At 36.0% G+C, this 23,847-nt stretch overlaps 1 protein-coding gene across 2 annotated transcripts; it reads left to right on the plus strand.

The window, feature by feature from the left end:
• Positions 1-130: 130 nt before the first annotated feature.
• LOC121416625 (medium-chain acyl-CoA ligase ACSF2, mitochondrial-like) lies at positions 131-23,519 on the plus strand. 2 transcript variants are annotated; one of them, XM_041610140.1, is made up of 14 exons: positions 133-511; positions 7,194-7,389; positions 12,398-12,580; positions 13,189-13,307; positions 13,989-14,154; positions 15,631-15,732; positions 16,241-16,380; positions 17,510-17,675; positions 19,426-19,533; positions 20,437-20,588; positions 21,705-21,846; positions 22,621-22,731; positions 23,075-23,254; positions 23,340-23,519. In XM_041610140.1, exons 1-13 carry the CDS (start codon positions 396-398, stop codon positions 23,210-23,212), a joined length of 1,839 nt encoding a protein of 612 aa, XP_041466074.1. In that variant the 5' UTR covers positions 133-395; the 3' UTR covers positions 23,213-23,254; positions 23,340-23,519. The 2 variants fall into 2 exon arrangements, with proteins under 2 accessions (XP_041466128.1, XP_041466074.1); XM_041610194.1 differs by lacking the exons at positions 21,705-21,846; positions 23,075-23,254; positions 23,340-23,519 and having other exon boundaries at positions 131-511; positions 22,621-22,726.
• The last annotated feature ends 328 nt before the right edge of the window (positions 23,520-23,847 follow it).

A 23,847-nucleotide genomic window follows, 5' to 3' on the forward strand; every position in this document is an offset into this window, starting at 1 on the left:
ACAATTTTAATAATCATTTATTATTTTATTTCGTGGAAGTGAGAGATTTGAAAAACTCGAACGAATTCGACGTATATGCACCCTCTTTATGATTCTCCCCCGGCCTGCTCCGAAAAAAAATACAAAAAAAAGCACAAAGGTGACAAGGCCGGGCCATACAGGGTGTACTACCAAGGTGAATGGTTTGAAATGTTTACAAGGAAGAATATACGTGTACAATGGGTACAATCAGTATCATTTGCTATCTCAGGCTTGCTTTCAAAGTATATGCCAACAGCAACTCCCCGTGCATTCCCAGGTACTCGTTGTCGAATGTGCTTCGGTATTTGTTTTACCTTGAAAAGATCCCTTGACTCTCCCGTTCTGTGTTATCAGAGCTCGGTGGTTGTATAGTCATGTCGAGAATAATTCGTTACAGGTTTTTGCAGGGATTCCTCAAGCCTCGTCTTCCAATCGGTCTGAAATCTCAGCCGATCACGGGTATATTGTCTCATGGATCACCAAGTTGTTGGTAAGTCTCTGCAGAAATATTCATTCTTGGTAATGAGCTTTAGCTAAAAAAATCGGGGCTAAAATTACCCGCTTAATTAATTATACAGCTGGGCGTTGAGGCGTTGAGAACTTAATCACATGCACGCACTAACGCATCAATAATATTTACCTGTTCTATTTTTTAAGAAATAAACTACACGAAATCCATGATAAATTACTCTTACTCTTTGGACACAAATACTATTCGTTTTGTTTGTTGACATCGATCTAACATGTCTAAAGGCAAGTTGTGTCAAAACCATGGACCTAGGCCTATAATTATGTGTGCGCGTATGGCAAGCCGTATTGATATATATTGTGATTTTGTGATATCACGAATTCGAATTACTGATATCACTAATTCGAATTACTGATATCACTAATTCGATTTAGTGATATCACCAAATCGAATTAGTGATATCACTAATTCCCATATGTTTTTCACACAAATCCCTTTTTTGATATCAAGAAATAGAATTTGTGATATCACTAAATCGAATTAGTGATATCACTAAATCGAATTAGTGATATCACTAAATCGAATTAGTGATATCACAAATTCGAATTTGCGATATCACTAAATGAATTTGTGATATCAAAAATTCGAATTAGTGATATCACTAATTCGAATTAGTGATATCACTAATTTGATTTAGTGATATCACTAATTCGAATTAGTGATATCACAAAATGACAAAAGAAATTTAGCACTCATGTTGTGAAAGATATCGCTTTGATTTCGAGCTTTACCTCAGTGCTAGAATTCACGTGGTATTTTGAGCTTTACTTTAGTGCTAGAATTCTCGTGGTATTTTGAGCTTTACTTTAGTGCTAGAATTCACGTGGTATTTTGAGCTTTACTTTAGTGCTAGAATTCACGTGGTATTTTGAGCTTTACTTTAGTGCTAGAATTCACGTGGTATTTTGAGCTTTACTTTAGTGCTAGAATTCACGTGGTATTTTGAGCTTTACTTTAGTGCTAGAATTCACGTGGTATTTTGAGCTTTACTTTAGTGCTAGAATTCACGTGGTATTTTGAGCTTTACTTTAGTGCTCAAATTCAGCTCTGTTTCTATCGCTAGTTTAGCGTTTTAATTCACTTGGTATATTTATTACATTGATGCAAAAAATAACCTGTGATCTAAACCTTTACATTAGTGCAATAATTCAGTTCTGATTTTTTTTTTGCACTTTATTCGTTTAAATCGATTGGCAGCATATCAAGAATGAAATTAAGGATATGTTGCCAATTTCTATGTAATCATTCAGTATTCTCTTTTGACGTATGATATTTTGGGGTTTGTTTTTTTATTAAAAAAAATGAACAAGTTATACTTTATTTGCATTTTTATGGTTGAAATTTAGTTTTGAGTGGCACATTAGACAAAAAAAATGAACGCTAATTGTGCAAAAATTGGCAACATATCAGTAATTCATTTCGTGATATGTTGCCAATTTGTTGTTTTTAAATATTATTATTATTTTTTCGACATCGCGTCTACTACACACTCTCGCTAACCTACACTCACGTTGCCACAATCTTCATGTGCCAATCCATCATTAATTATCTCTTCATGTTTTATGGACAATTCCAAATTTGAGTAATATGGCGGCTAATGTCAATGATGATGTGGTACCAGACAGCGTACTCTCAAGAATGAGTAGAACTCTGCGAGAAGTGGAAACACTGATTTTGAACGATGAACGTGTATTGGCGAAGGTAAAGTTCCCGGGGGGGGGGCACTCGACCAAAAAAGTGGTGGGGGTGTGCCGCGGGCGAGACAAAACACGGGGGCCTTGGAGCGGGCTTATTGTAAAAAGGAGGGTCCTTGGAACGGGCTTCGGAACGACAAATGTTTGTGAAAACGGGGGTCCTTGGAACGGATCGCCAGCGTGTGAGCGCGTATGCATCCCTACGGAACGGTCATGCGTGCATGATGCAGCTAGCGCGGCCTCCGCCGGGGAGCTCTGCGGCCGCTTTTCACCAAAATTGCAGCACATTCAACGCGATCGGAGCGGCGTAACGAAAAATATGCGAAGCTTTGGAGCGGATTTCTCTCTTCTTTTTTCTCGATAAGAAGAAAATGCTATGCCTTGGAGCGGCTTTCTTTGTTCTTTTTCTCAACAAGGCAAAAATGCTATGCCTCGGAAATTTGAGTGTAAAAATGGGGGTCCCCTCCGCGGCACATACCCACTATGCGTTATATACTGAGTGCCCCCCCGGGGTAAAGTTGGACGCAGTGAAAGTAAACCTCGAAAGAGTAGCCGCTGGTCTCGCTGTCGAAATGCATGGTTATCTCAAAGAATGTGTTAACAAATTGTTGGATATCTGCCAGCGCGAGGAAGGGGATGAACATGATGTTGATGATGACCATGAGGCAAGTAGTAACGGTAGTATGGCAAGCCGTATTGATATATATTGTGATTTTGTGATATCACGAATTCGAATTACTGATATCACTAATTCGAATTACTGATATCACTAATTCGATTTAGTGATATCACTAATTCGATTTAGTGATATCACCAAATCGAATAAGTGATATCACTAATTCCCATATGTTATTCACACAAATCCCTTTTCTGATATCAAGAAATAGAATTTGTGATATCACTAAATCGAATTAGTGATATCACTAAATCGAATTAGTGATATCACAAATTCGAATTTGTGATATCACTAAATGAATTAGTGATATCACTAATTCGAATTTGTGATATCACTAATTCGAAATTAGTGATATCACTAATTCGAATTTGTGATATCACTAATTCGAATTTTTGATATCACAAATTCATTTAGTGATATCACAAATTCGAATTTGTGATATCACTAATTCGATTTAGTGATATCACAAATTCTATTTCTTGATATCAAAAAAGGGATTTGTGTGAAAAACATATGGGAATTAGTGATATCACTAATTCGATTTGGTGATATCACTAAATCGAATTAGTGATATCACTAAATCGAATTAGTGATATCAGTAATTCGAATTAGTGATATCAGTAATTCGAATTCGTGATTCGAATTAGTGATATCAGTAATTCGAATTCGTGATATCACAAAATCACAATATATATCAATACTGCTTGCCATATATGTGATTGTCGGCCAAAAGAAAGTAAAGTAAAAAATTCCCAAGTGAATTCGAGCGCTAAATTAAGGCACAATTACAAAATGAATTTGAGCACAATACTAATGCTCGAAAACAAAAGTGAAATTCTGCGTAAAATCAATGTTTAAATGTTTGTACATTTTGTGATATCACAAATTCGATTTTGTGATATCACTAATTCGAATTAGTGATATCACTAAGTCGAATTAATGATATCACAAAATCGTATTAGTGATATCACTAAATGAATTTGTGATATCAAAAATTGGAATTAGTGATATCACATATTCGATTTAGTGATATCACTAATTCGATTTAGTGATATCACTAATTCGATTTAGTGATATCACTAATTCGATTTAGTGATATCACAAATTCATTTTGTGATATCACAAATTCGAATTAGTGATATCACTAATTTCTATTCATTTACTACACAAACCCGTTTTTTGATATCACGAAATAGAATTCGTGATATCACAAATTCAATTCCTGATATCACTAATTCGAATTTTTGATATCACAAATTCATTTAGTGATATCACAAATTCGAATTTGTGATATCACTAATTCGATTGAGTGATATCACTAATTCGATTTAGTGATATCACGAATTCTATTTCTTGATATCAAAAAAGGGATTTGTGTGAAAAACATATGGGAATTAGTGATATCACTAATTCGATTTGGTGATATCACTAAATCGAATTACTGATATCACTAAATCGAATTAGTGATATCAGTAGTTCGAATTAGTGATATCAGTAATTCGAATTCGTGATATCACAAAATCACAATATATATCAATACGGCTTGCCATATGCGCGCGCTTGGGGTGGAAGTATATTTGCAATAATAATATGAGAATATAAACCAAGTTCTATCTCACACCCCGTGAAAGAAATTTCATCACAAAAAACAGCAATTAAGAAAAATCATCATTCCTTTGACCGAAAACGGTTAAATCTTACCAGTTCAGTTTTAAATTACCGTTTATCTATGTTTAGATAAAGCTGTAAAGGTACAGAATCAACAATCGGAGAGGAATAAAGATGTTGGTAAACAATCATTAACCTCATTGTTTCGATGTAGAACTTTTGGCTTCTCGACCCACTCGTATGCAAATATTTATACTTTGCCATAAAAAAGACAGAACCAAGAAACCCTGTAAAAGAATATGTTCGGGGAACACATCGATTCAAGAGCGGTTCAGCTCCGAGTAACACTTCATGGCGAAGGACTTCGGGGTGATTTAATACTCTTTTCAGTCCCGATTCAAGTCCAATAAACATTGAATCAGTGCTGTAATGAGCCAAAATCTTTCAGGGGCGAGGTATCGTGTATCGTTAGAAATTGTGAGTGAGCGGAGCAAGCTAGCGAGCAAAAATTTCGATATTTCATTTTAAAAATTCAGGATTTATGATTCTTTGAAGGATTGTAATTGTTAATTGTTTTCGTAGTTATGATTCTTTTTGGGCTTTATCATTTTACATTACAGGATTTTTCATTGTCGTTGATGCTATAGGCTAAACCTACGTGTAAGCTAGCGAGGTTTTGAAATTCGTTGCCAATTTCCTCCATGATGAAAAACTGGAAGTGACATGATAATATACAAAAACTGACAAGAGGAACTTGGATATATTTTTCTGGCAGCGATAATTGCTATTTTCTTTCACCTTTTTACTGGCAAATGTAATGGCATAATTAAGGCCGATCATTTGTTATGTAGGTGTATGGGGGAGGGGAGGGGGACTTACACCGCATCATGACAGTAAACTTTTATTGTCTTCACTTTTTCACAAGTATCATTTTCAATATGAATTATATAAAATCATTCGTCATATAAATTTATGTACAAAATTTTTGTCAGCAGAAGAATACATAGTTCTCTTGAAGCAAAAGCTTGTGACGGGATGCGACTGTAACACAAATACAATGATCTAACATTGCCAAGGTTATTAATAGGACTACACAAATATGGTGTGAAAGTCATTTTGGTGACAGGAAACTTTATTTCCTCCACATATTCCCCATTACTCTTAGTGTATTGAACTTTTCAACGAACCTAGTTCATGAAATTTATACATAAAGGTAATTTATAACGTATTACGTAATATTCTGCCCCGAGTTTCAAGTCACATGACTAAGGTCAAAATGAACTTTGGTTAACTGGGGGGTATTTGTTGAATTACCGTCATGACTTTGGAAGTTTATGGATCCAGTTCATATTATAAATTGGATATAAGATTACTAGTAATCAAGTATCACTGAACTCCCGTGCGAGTTTCAGGTCAATTCAATTCAATTCAATTTCAATTCAATTTTATTTATTTCACTTCCATCAAACAAAAACAAATTGTATACCATATATAAACATAAGTATTTGTATCCGTTGCAAAGAAACAAAAATAATAATACATATGTTGTGAAAAAAAAAACACTTACAAAATTTGGGCAACACATTGGAGGTTTTAAATAAGTATACCATTTTTCAATAGAAATTAAATTAAGATGGAAATGGAGGGACCCACTAAAAAGCAATGCTTGTACAATGTGGGCCCCTCAAAAATAGATAACACAACCAAAAGTACAAATACAGATATATGTAATCAAATGAGAAAAAATGAATAAATGAGAGAGAAATAATACTCACAAAATAAATACGAAGTTATAAAAAATATAGTTTGTATAGGACAAAACAACCCGTCCTAAAATATCCCCACCCTTCCCCCCACCCCCCCCCCCCGAAAAAGAAAAGAAAAAGGGGAGAATGCCCTGAGAAGATGGATGGGTGCTGCAGAACGTAGGTAGAAAGCACACTGGATTCAATGATGTGTATAAAAGGAGAAAAAAATATATAAAATGACCTGGAAAGAATATAATGCGCGAAAAATGTGATTGATGCCGTAAATAAATGAGCGGTATAGGAAGGCGGATAAGCGGACAGGAGAGAAAGAGAAAATAGAGGAGAGGATAGACACAATAATGTACGAGGTTCGATACCGAGCACAACTGAGGACTTGTGTCAGATTTTTGTTTTCAATTAAAAAACAAGATTAATTTATGTTTTAATTATAGTCTTTATAGTAATATTGATGACTTGACAGAGATGATGACAGGTCACATGACCAAGGTCAATGGTCAATTATGGTCAGTGAACTTTGGCAATTTTCTTTTTTTTTTTGGGGGGGGGTCATTGTTGAATTGCCATCATAACTTTGAAAGTTTATGGATGTAGTTCATGAAATGTGGACATAGGGGTAATCAAGTATCACTGTTAAGTCCTATAGGTCATATGATCAAGGTCAGTTGTCATTTAGGGCACATGTAGGACTATATCATTATATGAATAGTGTGTTTTGTGAATATTTATTTTATAGGAGTTTTCAAAGTCAGCCCTGCTGCCATATTGAATCGCGTAATGGAGGCGAGACTGCTATAGAGGCATGCATTCCACTTGTTTTCTAAATCTAGTGTAACAATGTGACGTATATATACCCAAGATAACACCAATAAAAAATAATGATTTGTCTTTATCTCAAGTAATCCCTACAGCTTACGGACAAAGTACACATCTAGTTATGCCCAAGGCCGTGATCTTTTCCCAAATTCACCAGTCCTCGTCGGCAAAACCTTAGGCAAGGTCCTCGATGAGGTTACGAATGAACATCCCGATCGAGAGTTCGTTGTGTTTCGTGAAGATGGAATCAGAAAGACTTACTATCAATTCCAACAAGAGGTGGGCATTGATTGATAATCATTCTTTTTTGGTATAAACCTCCCTCTCAACAATTATGTTGTCTTAATCTTTATCCTCATCTTATTTTCTGCCCCTTTTCATTCTACCACCACCATTATAATAATAGCTAAGTTGTCTCGCTCACCAGAGGTGAATATCGTCCGTCGTTCTCTCTTGCAGGACATATAACTCTGCAACCCTAAGTCACCAAACTTGGGCTGTAGATGTACTTAGGAGACCTTTATGTTATTTTGCTGTCGGAGGTCACATGGTAAGGTCAAAAGTAATTTCAAGGTCAATGTTAAAGTTTACACGCAAGACTCTTATGACACATAACTCCGCAACCGTCAGTTTTTTTTAACAATATCTTCTGTTGTCGAGGTAGGATCAGAGACCTGCATGTTTTGCAGCAGTGGGAGGTCACAGTCAAGGTAAGGTCAAAGGTGATTTTGAGGTCAACGTTAAAGTTTACGTGCAAGACTCTCTTATGACAAATATTATCTCATCCCAGTCATTTCACAATGAACTTTTGATACAGTTATGTTGCGTACCGTTACAAATCGCAACATTTCTGGTTATTTTCACAAGTGAACGAGACACGACATCGCTTATTTGCCTTGTTTATAATTATATAGCGCTTTTCCAATAACGGCTCAAATCGCTTTATAGCATATCCCGGTCATTGGATTCATTTCAATCCCGCACGAAAAGTGCACAATCTCCACTCCCTGGGAGCATTCCTTGCATTCATCGCATATCAGCCTCTTAATGGCGCTGGCAAGTTCAAACATACAATCACTTTCGCATCCTACAGGGTGTATTTAGCACCTGGGTCGAGAGTGGCAAATTGTGGAATAACGCCTTGTCAAAGGACGCTATACCACGGTTGGATTAGAACACACGAACCTCTGTTTACAAGGCGAGAGTCGATCAGAACCACTACACCACGGTTTTTCCACTAATTAACTACCGACTTCTACCACTACCACCACTACTACAGCAACAACTACTACTACTATACTACCACTTCTTATCCTTCTTTCGTTTTTATTTTCTTTCTTCTTCTTCTTTTGTTCTTCATTAATTTTAATTAACTCTCCTCGGAAAATGCATCTTGAAAATAGTGTGATATTTTTTTCTTCTAATTGACAGTTGACTGAGACACACATTTATTTGGATTATTTTATTCTAGTGGTTCATACCACTCCTCCCCCTTCCTTGGTTGTTCTACTATACATTTCTCTCGAGGTAACCTCCGTTTCCGTGGTCCTTTAAAACCCTAAGTTGGGACCATAAAATCATATATGAAGCTTTTTTATTCAAACTCTAGATCAGACAGTTTAATGTTTCAAAATATCATCTCTGTGCATTTCATGCATACATGTATGCAAAACATATACAAAATAACACCACTATGATTAGCTGAATTTAACATGACACAGTCATTTACATTGATTAGCTGTACTGGTACCAATGAGATGTGCATTACGTGTATTTCATATTCATAGGCATACTGCGTGGATTCGTATGGAGAAATATCACGAAGACCTTAATATAAGCATTCAACCAGAAAATAGTCTTTTCATGGTGGTAAAACATCCTTGGTCTCTATTCATAAAAACCGTCAAGCATTATGACGCCTGACATACAACTCGATCTGCTAAAACCCCAGGGTTGAAACAGCCAGTCAACTCTATTAACACACTATTGTTGTACAGTCCCAATATTTCTATTTTGTATTTTTATTTACCCTGCATAATACCTTCTCATAATGGCTCATACGTGTCGTTTCGATACAAGATGGGTGTGTATAATGTCGTTTTTCCCAATCCGAATACTCATAATATATGGTCCCTTACGATTATCACATAAAAATTATGCCACTTTTCTAAATCATTGGATGTACATATTCACCTGTCGTCGAATGAGTGTGTCTATTTGTGCTTCTGAAAGCTGAGAATGTTTATGTCTTCATGTTCAAACATGAACGACTCTGAGTTGTTAATTGGACGACGTCTTCATAACGATCATCCTTGTATCCCAATGTTTACAGCTGATCAGTGTGGGTTAAGGGGGGGTGGGCGGTGTATCACAGAATTTGTCAGTTTCCCTCATTTAGGCGCTAAGCAATTTGTGACGTACACTGGAACAAATTGTTGGTGCTCGCTCAAGTTTGAATCAATGTTTGACATGTGATCAGAAAAAAGGGAATATCTACTAGCACAAATGCAGCTGTAGTAATGTTTTCAATAGTACTTTTGACAAATAATTTTGACACGCATGTGTGATACAGTTAAATGAACACTGCAAGAAAGAGGAACTTTGAATTAACCCCACCGGTTTTAAATCGAATTCAAATGTGAATAAAGGACTCGCGCGTCATATTATGAGTTGAAAAGTATCACATTTCGCTGATATCAATTATTAGTACACAGGTTGATTGACTGAACAGTTATCTGTTTGGTCGGGCTCAAACAGCAAATTATTTTTAGTATATTCACTGCAATTCCTCTTACACGTGTTCCTGCGACTGCGCCTTTTCTGCATAAGTACGACAACACTCGATCTACAAGAGCAATGCACTCTAATGCAGCGCTTCTCAACCTGTGGGCCGCAAGAAGATCCAGAGGAAAAAGAAATAGGGGAAAAACTATAGCACAGTCCAAAAGTGTCATGTTCGATCAGTCGACGTTGGTCAAACAAAGCTAAAGCACCGTGCATGTTGCAATATACATACAATACATGCATATTGTATATGGTGGTTTCGATCTAACTTTGATGTGAACCTTACCGGACCTTTTCAAATGTGCTTTGTGTTCAATTTTCACGAAACATACTTAGGCCTTACATAAAAAATTACCTTTTTTAAGCGAAAGGGTGAGGGAGGAAACAAGTTTACTGTTGAAAAGTCTCAGAAGGTAACTGTGAGAAAATATTACCATGAATACTTTAAATTTGGATTCATCCTGACTGGCAGTGATGCAAAACTAAAAGCAATGTGTGTAGAATGTGTCAGCATGTTCAAAGACTTTGATGTTTTTGCCTTGAAGGGCACTTGACAATACATTTTCAGTTCTTGAGCCCGTCGTGTGTCGCGGAAGTAAGTAGTGTCGAATTCGACTATCATAATCCCGGTGTTAATACGAGGTCACACCCCGTGGTGTTACTTTAAACCTGTTGTTTTCACATTGTATTTTTTTTCTAGCTATCAAGCTGTTAAGCGAGGAATTCTTTATCCCATTAATAATATGATGCAGGGAACAGGGAGCGGCGGAACTGAGGGGGTGGGGTGGGGCAAGTGCCCCCCCCATTCCCGGAGGAAAAGATGCCCTTTTTTCAGATCGAATGAATGTGCTCTGTTTCATAATGAAATACTCTTTAAAAATGAAATCCCCTTTTTGAGGTGAAACATAATACATTTTAGGTTAGACAATTTTTGGCTCGCGCTTCGCGCTCGCATCAATTATTATTTATTTTAAGGTGTCCTGTTTATGGTTACAAAAATCCAAAGAATGTCCAGTTTTCGGGTTGGAATATCACACATCTTTGGCTCTTGTTTCGCGCTCGCATTTATTGTTTATAGTAGTCTTTCTGTTCCTGGTTAAATAAAATGCCTAGAATGTTCAGTTTTCTGGTTAGAATATCACAAATTTTAAGCTCGTGCTTCGCGCTCGCATCATTCGATTAGTGAGATATGTAGCCCGTATCCTATTTATGAGTTATTAAATGCAGTCTTTAAATGGCTTCTTTTCTGGTCAGTATATAAAAATGTCAGCTCACGCTTCGCGCTCGCGTTAATTCTTTAGTTAGATTCACATTCTTTTTCATGAGGACAGAATGTTTACTTGTCATGTCTTATTACATGAAATTTACAAAAGTTTGAGCTCATAATTCTCGGCTCGCAACATCTCGCAATGATGCCATTTTAACAGTGATTAGTTAGTAATTAAGTTTTACAACTTCAGATTTGCCTTTTTTTTTCAAACCACTCGACGAGATAAAAATAAAACCTAAATATGTATCTCATCAATCAGAAATCAATTCCAAAAAAATTTGCTCAATTTAATTACTACAAAATCCACAACGTCTTCACACAGATGATAATCTCAAGATGAAAATATCCGAATGCACCAAATTGCATTTTTTTTTTGCATATAAGTGCCCTTTTTTGGCTTTGTCCCCGGCAAACGAAAATACGTTACTCCGCCCCTGGCAGGGAAAAATATCTGCCGCAGGAAGAATAATGTTAATTGAAATACAAATAAATGTTTCATACCTTTGAACGGAGGGGCTATTCATTACATTACTGACACTCTTAGAAATTCAGGTGCAATTTTACACCCCTATGGGTGCAGAGGATTGTCCCGATACGAGTACCAACTATAGCGGTGCACCCCTAATTTGGGGTGACCATCTGCACCTTCGAGGGTGTACACGTCTACCCCATAGCATGGACCTATCATGCCCTTAGGGTGCATAAGGTATAATACCCCCACCTAAAATAGCAAAAATCTTGTCGAGACTTCCAGTCCACCTACTTTCTGTATCAATTTTTTAGTTACCTGAGTTGGGATTCAAACTCATTTTGTTTTGTGTGTAGTCAAGATTCCTCCACTATGCCATCGAGAAGCGCTGACTCCTGATGAGGTCTCTAAGCGATATGATCCGATACTTGTGCTGAGAGTTGTGATTCAAGTAGCTCTATTTACTGATTCTCCAAAAGTATACGTAATCAAACGTGTTTTTGAAACAATTATCATCACATAAATATTAAATATTTAAAAAGTTATTTCACTTCGCTAAAGTGTGGCGTAAGTGCTTTGTTATTTCGGATAATCCTCGATCACCAATCAACTTTGTTGCTTTCAAGGAAAAACAAATCCCGTCAGGAGCAAACATTAATTGATAATACTCGTATATTGGAAAGTTATATCGTGAAAGCGAAGGAGTTCTTACATTAAAAATAGGTCTACACAGGAAAACTTCACTCCATTTTATATTATTCTAGGTTGATCGCCTTGCAGCCGGGTTAGCATCAATCGGGGCGAAGAGGGGAGATCGCATCGGTATCTGGGGACCAAACTCTCTAGAATGGACACTCACCCTGTTTGCATGTGCCCGTTTAGGCGCCATCTTGGTCAACCTGAGCCCAGCTTATCTTGAGACAGAGATCGAGTATGCATTGAACAAGGTGAGGACAGAGGCAAAGATACATGTTTCGGTTCGGGGGGGGGGGGGGTGAAAAAGGTATTTGTTTTTTCGGCGCGCGTTGTCCGCCATTACAGAATGTTGCATAAAAATAACAAATGTTTATGTTTGATATTATTTTATGCCAAGTTTAATGTTCACAGTTCCTTCCAATAATATTCCTTGGCTTATCATACTTTTTTTAGTTGTTAAATTTATTGGAGGAATCGATATGTTTGCCCAAAGGGGGATAATCGCAGTGCCCCCCCCCCCCGAAATGACGCTTTTGTGCGAGGATGCTCTCTGATTAATCTTTCAGTCTTTCATGTGAGTTAATTTGTGCTATTAAGTAGAAAAAATAGTCCTTTTATGCGACCACTACAACGTTATTGGGCCAAAAGTCTTGGATACAAAGTCCTGTTTGTTAGATCTACATAGTTCCAATTTTGTTGATTACTGAGTAAAATAATGGATAGCCGCATTTCCCCTTTCATAAAAAAGGTACATAAATGCTAATATCAAATTTTCTAATAGGTAGTAGAACTGCACTCATTTCTGAGTGAATTTCACTCTTTGGTTACAGGCGGTATATTTCGTTCCTTTCCCTTGCAGGCTCATGTGAAGCTGTTGATAGCATCTAAACCATTCAAGACACAAAGGTATTATGATATTATCTCAAACATCTGTCCCGAGCTCGAGAAAGCAACACCTGGTCATCTCAGCAGTAAACGGTATCTATAAGACAGTGCTTATCCTTGGCCGTACGCAGATTTGTTTTTTCCGGTGGGAGTAGAGGGAGGGGGGGGGGGGCAAGCATAACATTTTTCGAAGAAAGTCGAAAGCGAAGCAACTAAATTTGTCACGGCGCGCTTTTGCATTTTATGAAGTGAATTCTAAGGATTTTGTGCACCCTTTTGGTGAATTTTGTGAAAAATTTAATAATAAATTTGAGTTTTCAAAATTTCGGGGGGGGGGGGCAACTTCACCATGAAAAGGCTTAATTGTTACATCGGCCACAATAGTACTCGCTGGCTGAAATTGTGAACCTTGCGAATCCCGAAAGATGCCCTTTCCTCTCTGCACGAAAAATATCAAAGAAACAGAAACAAAATATCGTTTCTGAAAAGGTTTTTCTTGTTAGTATAGTCTATCGAAAATTCTCAGCTTTTGTCTAATGGCCATCTCTAATTGTAGTTGTCATTTACGGGATGTACTGAGAATTTAAGAACTTCGTAATTGGATGTAGAACGCATTTGTGAATTATTTTTGGAACCAGTCTAATGATGAAAATCGTGAAAACAGAAATTGCATAGAAAATAAAAAAAATATTGACTCGTTTATTTATACCGATGTGCCACATCTGATCATACTCTAAAAGCTAAGTTTGTTCCCGATCTTTTTCTTAATACCAGACTCCCAGATTTGGAATCCCTGATCATGATGGGTAACGATGAACATCCGGGTTCCTTCACATTTAGTGACGTCATTGACATGGGAAGGCAAGAACATTTTGACACCGTTGAAAAGGAACAGAAACATCTACAGTTTGACGACATCTTTAACATCCAGTTTACCTCAGTAATTTACGAATATAATTGTGATCTAATTCGTAATTTTTTGAGTCACTAATTGAAAAGCATCAGAAAACAATGTCCAATTTATAAACGGCATCTTTAATATCCAGTTTACTTCTGTAATTTTTTTTATACATGTATATAAGAATTGTAAGAGAAATTATATTTATACGTATAGTTCTTTTTTTATTGATTGCATTTGATTGAAGAACCATCCAGAATATCTCAGTTAAGCTTTGCTAGGTAAGCATAATGAGGCAGAGTAAAAATTTGTGTTTTTGTAATGTACAAAAGTCGACATCTTGCCAGCGAAAAGACCAGATGACGAGATCCAGGATCTCATCATGTCCACATCTTTCAGAAGAGATGATCAGATGAAAAGATCCCGGATCTCATCGTGTCCACATCCTTTAAACGAGATGACCAGATGACAAGATCTCGGATCTCGTCATGTCGACATCTTGTAGAAGAGATGATCAGATGACAAGATCTCGGATCTCATTATGTCTACATCCAGTGGAAGAGGGGATCAGATGTCATGATCTCGTAACTCGTCATGTCTACATCTTTTAGAAGAGATGATAAGATGAAATGATCATGGATCCAAGATCTTGTCATCTGATCATCTCTTCTAAAAGATGTCAACATGACGAGATCTAGGATCTTGTCATGATGTCATCTGGTCATTTATTCTAAAAGATGTCGACATGACGAGATCCAGGATCTTGTCATCTGATCATCTCTTCTAAAAGATGTCGACATGATGAGATCCGGGATCTCGTCATCAGATCTTTTCTATCAAGATGTCCACTTCCCAAGATAATTATCTCAACATCTCGGTGGCACTTTTAAGCTTCCATAGAATGTTCTTTTCAAAGACGATACTATAAGCTTCCAGTATTCATGGTGTATCCCAGCCATGACGTGGGGATGTGACATCATCAGCCCATCTAATGAATACTCTTCGACAACGTCCATAGGTCCATGATATAACTGTTTTCACAATATATTACTATTCAATAACTTCGCTGTTTGTTAGCAGATTTTGATGGAATTTTCAGTGTTTTGCTTTGTGAATTTTTCTCTATTTATTCATATTATTTTAAATGTTTTCAGCCCGGATTATCCCGGAGTTGCTTCTAGTGTGTGTTATTATATCCGTGGGGGGCTAGATTGTTAAAACAATGACTAAAGAAACTCACTATGTCTTTATCTTTGATAAATCATTTGACAATGAAAATTACCAATTAAACGATAATTACGAATATAAGAAATAGTCCTATCCATTTTATTTGTAAAATGAGAAGAAATCTTCTCAATTTGTTAGTTAAAAGATGTCAGCCGTCTTTGTTAAATGATACCAAGCATTATTTATACCAAGCAGTATTTCTTTTTCTTTTTGTTTTAATTGTGCTTTTTACTCTGATTTTACTCTTTAAAAAAATTACCAAGAATTTCTATTTATTTTGTAATTTCACAGGGTACTACTGGTTCACCTAAGGCAACGTGTCTCACTCATTATCATATCGTCAATAACTTGGTGATCGTAGAAGATGTCATCAAAGACAGTGCAGTCGAATCGGTATGATCTTTTCATAAACTTAACATATTTCCATTGTTGATCTGCGTTACATCTTTCTACACTCGTTATGTCAATTACAATGTCGATACTATCTTGTAGCCTAATATAAATGCACCCTTTCTTGAAATAATTATGACAGCCCTTGTACAAAAGTGATATAAAGGCTTATTGTTGCATTCTAGATACTGCAGAGCTGCCAAGTAATACTGTTTTTTGTTTTGTATTTAGTACTGAAAATGAGATGAATAATGATGGTTTCATGCAGAATACTGATTTCTAAAGTTTCTGTTTTTAAGAATTGTCCTATGGTATGTCTTTGAACGAACTGATTTCCTCACCAAAATACTGATTTTTCAGCTTTTTTTTCAGGTTGGCAGCTCGCATCGGTGATTCTGCTTAGCAATTTCATCTTGTCGAATATCGACTGATTTGTATATTCTTTGTAATTATTGTTGCGATTCAATCATTATTCAACAAGAATTTTCTCCTCATTTTTTTTCCCATTCAGGCAGCATGTCTTAATTTACCTCTGTTTCATATTGGCGGTATGTCTGGTCTTCTCCTTGGGTTGATCAACAAGAGTAAGACCATCTTTCCTTCTGCTGCATTCGATGCGATCACCTGTTTACGAGCACTGGAGGAAGAGAGGTATAGAGAGGGCGCAATATTCTCAGCTGAGTAACGTTTTTAAAAAAAGTAGTGACAACGCAATGTTTAATTTGGGCCCGTACTTGGCATGCCAAACGCTAAGCCATTTCGGAGTTTAATTCTGCGCATGATCATAAGAAGGTCATTTGTCCTAAAGTGATATGGTGGTTTAATATTCATTAAGATAAGCACTGACTTTGATGTTTTGATTATTCATATATTCATTTGAATTGTGTTTTTAAATTAGCTCCACAAAAACAACAATGCATCCACTAGCGACGGGTATTTGGCCAAGTACATTGTTATAACGGTATTCATAGTAGAACCCCCCCCAAAAAAAAAACCTTCATAGAGTGTTCAATGGTGTGTTATTCTAGTCATCAGGGGCCGTAACACAAAGCTTAGCCGTAGAACATTTTTCTACGATTGATTCAATTGGCTTCAATCATGACAATGTACAATCAATCGTAAAAATCAAGTGCACGATTGATCGCTAACGTTTGTGTTACTGGCCCCTGGTATATTCAGCGTGTATCCTGCTATGTAAGGCATGCTCACATTACATCTTGCTTTGAAATCTACTTAACACACGGAAAAAAATAAAATGTCATTTGACTTAAATATTGCACATGAGGTAACTCCGAACTGGTCTATTACAATATTTAAACCAGTTTGTCAGAAAAAGTAGACCACAATTATTTTCTTTAATAAACATGGCATACCCTGATGAACCACAACAGGCATAAGTTTAAAAAAGTAAAAGTAAATAGGAAAGAACATAAAACAACCCCGTAAAGGTTTAATAATTGGAGAACAACGTTGAAAGCTACCGGCGTCAAATGTACAATGGGACAAATGCAATTTCAACGCTAACTTCCGATGTCAGGTGCTAGAAGGGCGGCACCATTTCCACGGTAATCCCCGACGTCAGAGAAAGGGCGTTATTTAGGTGCTTACCCTATACCCTAACATTTTAAAAGGACGGCGTAATTTAGGCATCTGCTCCGAGCACTATTGCATAGGGTCTTATTTCGATTATTCGGCCGCCCTAAAAAGTGTTAACATTTCATTGGTTGATTCATTATTTCATCCACTCTACTAATGTATTCATTTATTTAAATATTCATAGATGCACAGATGTATATGCAGTTCCCACAATGGTAATCGATATCGTGAATCACCCTGAGCTGTCGACCTTTGACCTAAGTTCTCTCATGTATCTGACATCCGGCGGAAGTGCCATGCCTTCACAAGTGCGCAAGGATGCAGAAGAAAAATTAAAAGTTCAGGCCACGGTAATTTGATGTTCACATACATTGATACAATCCACCCCAACAAAAAGTTTATTTGAATAAAAATAGAAAAATCCAACAAGCATAACGCTGAAAATTTGATCAAATTTTGCTTAATTTCACAAAAAGGGTCATATATGCACATCCTGGTCGGTATGCAAATAAGGGAACTGATGATATTATATGAAATATTCTAATTCCAAGTTTTATGAACTAGGTCCATATATTTTCGAAGTTATGATGACATTTCAAAAACTTAAGCTTTGGTTAAGATTTTGATGTTGATTCCCCCAACATGGTCTAAGTTCATTGACCCTAAATGACCTTTGACCTTGGTCATGTGACAAGAAACTCAGGTAGAATGTTTAGTAATACCTGAATAACCTTATGGCCAAGTTTCATGAACTAAGTCCATATACTTTCAAAGTTATGATGTCATTTCAAAAACTTAACCTTAGGTTAAGATTTGATGTTGACGCCGCCGCCGACGTCGGAAAAGCGGCGCCTATAGTCTCACCCTGCTATGCAGGTGAGACAAAAATGAAATATTGTTTAATTCAAGCAATAAGTAAAAAGAAAAAGTGAGTGATAAAAAACATCGATTCTCTCATTTGCACGTGACTTATTGTGCACAAAAATAAACGAAACTTTAAATTGGCATACCTTTCTTATTTTACATCCAATTTAAGGCCTCTATTCCACAGAGGGGAGACGTTTGAAGAACATTTGTCCTCTCTGCGATTTGTCCTCTCTGCGGAATGGCTCAGATATAGAATCCTCAAAGAACTGTGAAAGACTGATTGATACTTCTTCTCTTTCTGGACTTAGACAAGTCCTATAGATGTCTTTCAATGGTTTTCAGAGATCTTTCATGCAACAAGTGATCTTCCAGAATTCTTTCCATGGAATCTACCCGTCTTTCAATGATCTCTCATGAGTCTTACAGTGATATCCTAAAAAATCTTGAGAGGCTGTCGAAAGATCATGGAAAGATTAGTAAGAACTTTGAAAGTTCACAGAAAGACAGCTAAAAATACTGATGAAAGACCGCTGAAAGACTGATGAAAGACCACCAAAAGACCATTTTCATGAAAGACTGTTTTGAAAAGTTTAAAAAAAAATGGGACTCATGAGGACCACAAAGACCATTGAAAGATCCATCAGGAATTGTAAAATATTTCAGAGATCTTTGAAAGTTCGTTGAAAGACCTTTGAAAGATCAAGTAAGTTTCATGGCCTTACAGCAGTCTTTCAGAGGTCTTGCTCTCTTTGGAATGGGGGTTGTAACGACATTTTCAGCATTATGCTTGTATGATTTTTCTCTGTTGATTCAAATCAACATTTTTCTGAGGTGGACTTTACCTTTCACCAATTGAAAGTTGGTGCCAAGTCAGAAATATACGAGTTTAAGTGAAATAACTCTACCATCATACATCAACATGAATTGACTTGAAAAAATATCTATAGTAAATTGACACAGGCGTCAGAAAGAGTGAAAAATATATAAACCACAACTAAAATATTTTGTTCAAATCTTATTTTGTTTTAATGTTAACAGTATTTTTTTTTGTCCATGAATTTGAATAGATTACATCAACTAAACATGCTAAAATGATGTATCTTGGGAACCAACGACTCGCAAGGGATGAACCCCCATTCCTGTTGTAGTGTTGAGAGGAGCCTGTATTATTTTCCAATCGTTTACCATGAACTTGTGTCTAAATATAAAGTCCTGAACTGTTTTTATAATCAGGTTTTATATGGTATGACAGAACTCGCTCTTGGTGCTACGGTGTCACTGAATACTGACCCTGTGGAACAAAGGGCTAAATCGGCAGGTCGTGTGCTCCCATGGATGGAGGTATTGATTTGAATTGTATTTTGAATATCAATAAATAATCATTACAGAAGAAACTGTTTCAAAAGTAACAGGATAGTTATTATAATCCCCCCCCCAAAAAAAAAAAAATGATGTGGTAGGTTTGATTAGATATGGATGCTTATTAATTTGATAAAAAATCCTCCCCATCTTCATCTCAAAACCATGATCGGTTATGAAAGCTCATCACCGGTCATGCGCGTTCTACATGTTATACAAACCAGTCACGTGTGCGCCACCCAGCCAATCATATCGCCAGGATCCCATTCAAATTGCATTCCTCTCAGATGAAAACACTGGATTGGCAAGAATTCATTGAAATAATGTCACACGATTTCCATATCTTTTATGCGTGTAGATATATGGGCATTTAATATGGGCATTTCCGTAAAATATGTACATCCGACCCCATTATGTGAGACCTTCATGAAATGTTCTGTCTCTTATTTCTGTTTTTTTTACAGTCTGTAATGCTCTTAAATAATCATGACTTTGTCAGCTAATTAAGTGAAGTCAAACTTGAAAATAATGGGGGTCGGACGTCCAAAAGGGTTGATTATTTTACGGAATTTTCCAGATGATAATAATTATTTTCAGTAGGATTTATTCGCTACTAATTCTTGTTCTTCTATCCCACCAACAGGACAACATGATTTTATTCTTAGAAAGTCCTTATATCAATATTGACAGATCTAAAACATAATTATACATATTAGTAGCATAATTGGGTTTTGTATGTTTGTCTCTCACTTGTGCCCAGTACTCCAAATCTCCAAAATGTAAACCTCATTACAATCGATTGAGGGCAGTGTGTCTTACATGACCTTGGCAAATCTATTCCACTTATCATGGTTTTTCACCTCCTATTCTTCACAAATATTTGAGGCCAAGATCACGAATCCGTCAACGAACGAGATCGTGGATGTGAACACTCCCGGTGAGCTATGTATTCGAAGTCCTTGTGTGATGTCGGGTTATTACGACGACGATGAGAAAACTAAAGAAACCATCGATCATGCAAGATGGCTTCATTCAGGGTAATTAAGACTTTGTATTAACTTCCAACAAGCAAAATATTTGCACCACATTGGATTGTATTCCTATAGTATTCAAGCTGGCTAAACATGGTTAAAGGAAAATGAAATCCTGGAGGGAAATCTATTCAATTAAAAGAGAGGATAGAGAATTAATACAGAGAATCATTTAAGGAAAGTTAGATCATAATCATAATGAACATGAAATGTAGATCACTAAGCTTTTTTGACCTTATTGACCAATAAAAAAATGAATATAATACATGACAATTTGTCATTTTAAGCACATTTTTTAATTGTCAGGGAATGTCATCAAGCCAACATTGCAAACGCAAATTAAGCGCGAGTACTTTGTGGCATGTTGATCTGAAAAATGGAACATTAACATGTTCGAAAAAAATCGCTAAACAAATGCGATTACGAAGCGCGAGCTGATTTTTGTTAATGCATCTGTAAAAGAGTCTTAACGATGCCTTATAATTTTGAATGACATACTCCTTCAGGGGACATTTTATTGCACTTCACCTATCAACTGGGGACGTCCTAAAACCAGCGGACATCCCAGTTCCAGAAAAACCATGACATTCAATTTCCCAATTCATAATAGTTAACGCATGGTTGGTAAAAAGTTCCCGTTCTGTCAATGAAACTCGAGTTTAATGTATAGGTAAGGTAGAAAGATACACTGCAAAAACTCCGGTGTTGATTTAACATAAGCTCGGAATCTAAATATATCCACAGAGAAGTTTTGAAACAACACCAGTTTGGAATCAAACCGATGCTGTTTAAAACTAATTGGTGTTGTATAAACACCTATCTGGTATTAGACCAAAAGGAAACTGGTGTTGATTAACACTTCTCTGGTGTGGACATATTCCGGGCTGGTGTTAAATGAAACCGAAAACACACGTTTTCACTTTAGCGATTAATTGTCAGTGAGCTCCCAATAGTCCAAGTGTGTGGGTGTGTGGGTGTGCGTGTGTGTGGAAAGGGGGGGGGGGAGGGGGTTGACGCCTCCGATAGTTAGTTGCTCACCAGATCCTGATATTAAAACCTAATTGATATGTCATGAATTTTCGCTTTCTTGTATGAATAAATTTGTCACTATTGTTTTTCAAGAGATCTGGCTTCTATGGATGAGGATGGGTATATTGAGATCATTGGTCGTACCAAGGATATGGTGATTCGAGGAGGAGAGAATATATTCCCAGCTCAGATAGAGGCATTGCTGCATGAATACCCAAAGATTGAAGACGTTCAGGTCATTATCTATCAATGGAGCGTTTGATTGGATTTTATTTATTAATTTTTTCTACATATATAACATAAATATAAGAAATACAATTTGACAATAAATAATACATATACCATTAAACATGAAATCAGTTGCAGAAGATGGGTTGCCATTGTAAGCAGAAATGTATGTTTCATGAAAGAACTTGTTGGATTTTTTTATCCGATAAGTCCTGTTTTGTCCGACAGTTTCCATGGGAACCATGCTCCTCAGCCAATCAAAATCAAGGAAAGTTGTCGGATCTAACGACTTGTCAGACATTAATGTTGATGAAACGCTCTTCAGAATTTTTCAAATGAAATATTCATGAAATGATGAAATGTGTTTTGGAGAAGTAATCAGGCTACCAGAAGAGGATGTTGGGTTGAATAAACAGACACCCTCAAGCAATAATCATAATAATAATAGTATTAATAATAATAATCATAATCATAATCATAATAATAATAATAACAATAATAATAATTATAATAATAATAATAAGAAGAAGAAGAATGGAACAACGTGAATGAACTATAATTTAGAGGATATTAGCATAAATGGCAATGTGTAAAAACATATGAAACATATGAAAAATGAAGATGCATTATTCAGCAAGCTGAACAACTATTGCAACATAGGTCTGATGTCCGCAAATACACCAACCTCTCTGCTACATATTGATCAGATAGGCATCATTAATCATTCCAGTGGGACAACGATAATAGTTTTATATATGACTTTGTCTTCAATATTGTATAGGTGGTTGGTGTTCCCGACCCGAGAATGATTGAAGAACTATGTGCGTGCGTCAAACTGAAAGCCGGAGAAACATCATCCGAAAATGAAATAAAAAGCTTCTGCAAAGGAAAGGTAAGGAAGACAAACAAACTGTAAAATTGTATCGGTTAAAAGTCCAACGCAAAAAAGGCTGATTTTGAAGATGATACAGGAATATTAAACAAGCAAAACTCTGAGAATTTCATCAAAATCAGATGTAAAATAAGAAAGTTATGACATTTAAAATAAAATATGCGTATAGCTTCGCTAAAATCCGAATAATTAGCAATAACAATTGTAAATTCCCATGGAATTTATCTTGTACGATTCTTGATCTCATTTTGGATGGTCAGCAATCTCGATATATGATACTTGAAGCAGATTTCTATATTTTACTTTCAATCTTTTAATTACATTTTTATTTCTACATTTCCAGATTTCCTATTTCATGGTCCCACGCTATGTTCAGTTTGTCGACTCCTATCCACTCACACCAAGTGGAAAGGTTCAAAAGTTTAAGCTGAGAGAGGACATCATCAAAGTGATGAGAGAAGAAGGGAAATTGCAGGATTAATATTTCACTGATTTTAAATGACTTTTAACAGCATATATATATATATATATATATATATATATATATATATATATATATATATATATATATATATATATATATATATATATATATATATATATCGGATATGTACTTTCCATGTTGGCAGGGAGATGGTCAAAAAGGCCCTAATTTCGAGTAACTGAAGGTATTTGTAAAATTAGCGCATCTTAAACATATAGGCCTATAGTCTCATTATAATTCCAAGGTTATATTTATCTTCATCTTTTAATTATACAGGTATATACCAGCTTATAGGCCTACATAGTTGAAACGAAAGTAGAATAACCTTGTAATGGAACTCTTTTTTAAATGAATGATCAAATTCTGTATTTTATTATGTCTGTCGGTGTATCCCACCACAAGCCTTTGCTTTAAGGGTATATGTCTTCGTCTATAAACCTAACATGTACATATTCAATATCCTTCATAACAAACTGATTTTTTGTATGAATTTATGTTTACGAAAAATGTGGAATTTTGGGAATTGGAAAAAAATAGATATATATTTGGATTTAAAATTTTTGAATTGGACTCTTTAGCATACATGGTGATATGCTGCTACGTTATTTGTGTAAAAATAAATAGCCTCTCTT

The sequence above is a fragment of the Lytechinus variegatus genome, chromosome 1, assembly GCF_018143015.1.
Source record: "Lytechinus variegatus isolate NC3 chromosome 1, Lvar_3.0, whole genome shotgun sequence".
NCBI classification, from domain to species: Eukaryota; Metazoa; Echinodermata; class Echinoidea; order Temnopleuroida; family Toxopneustidae; genus Lytechinus; species Lytechinus variegatus.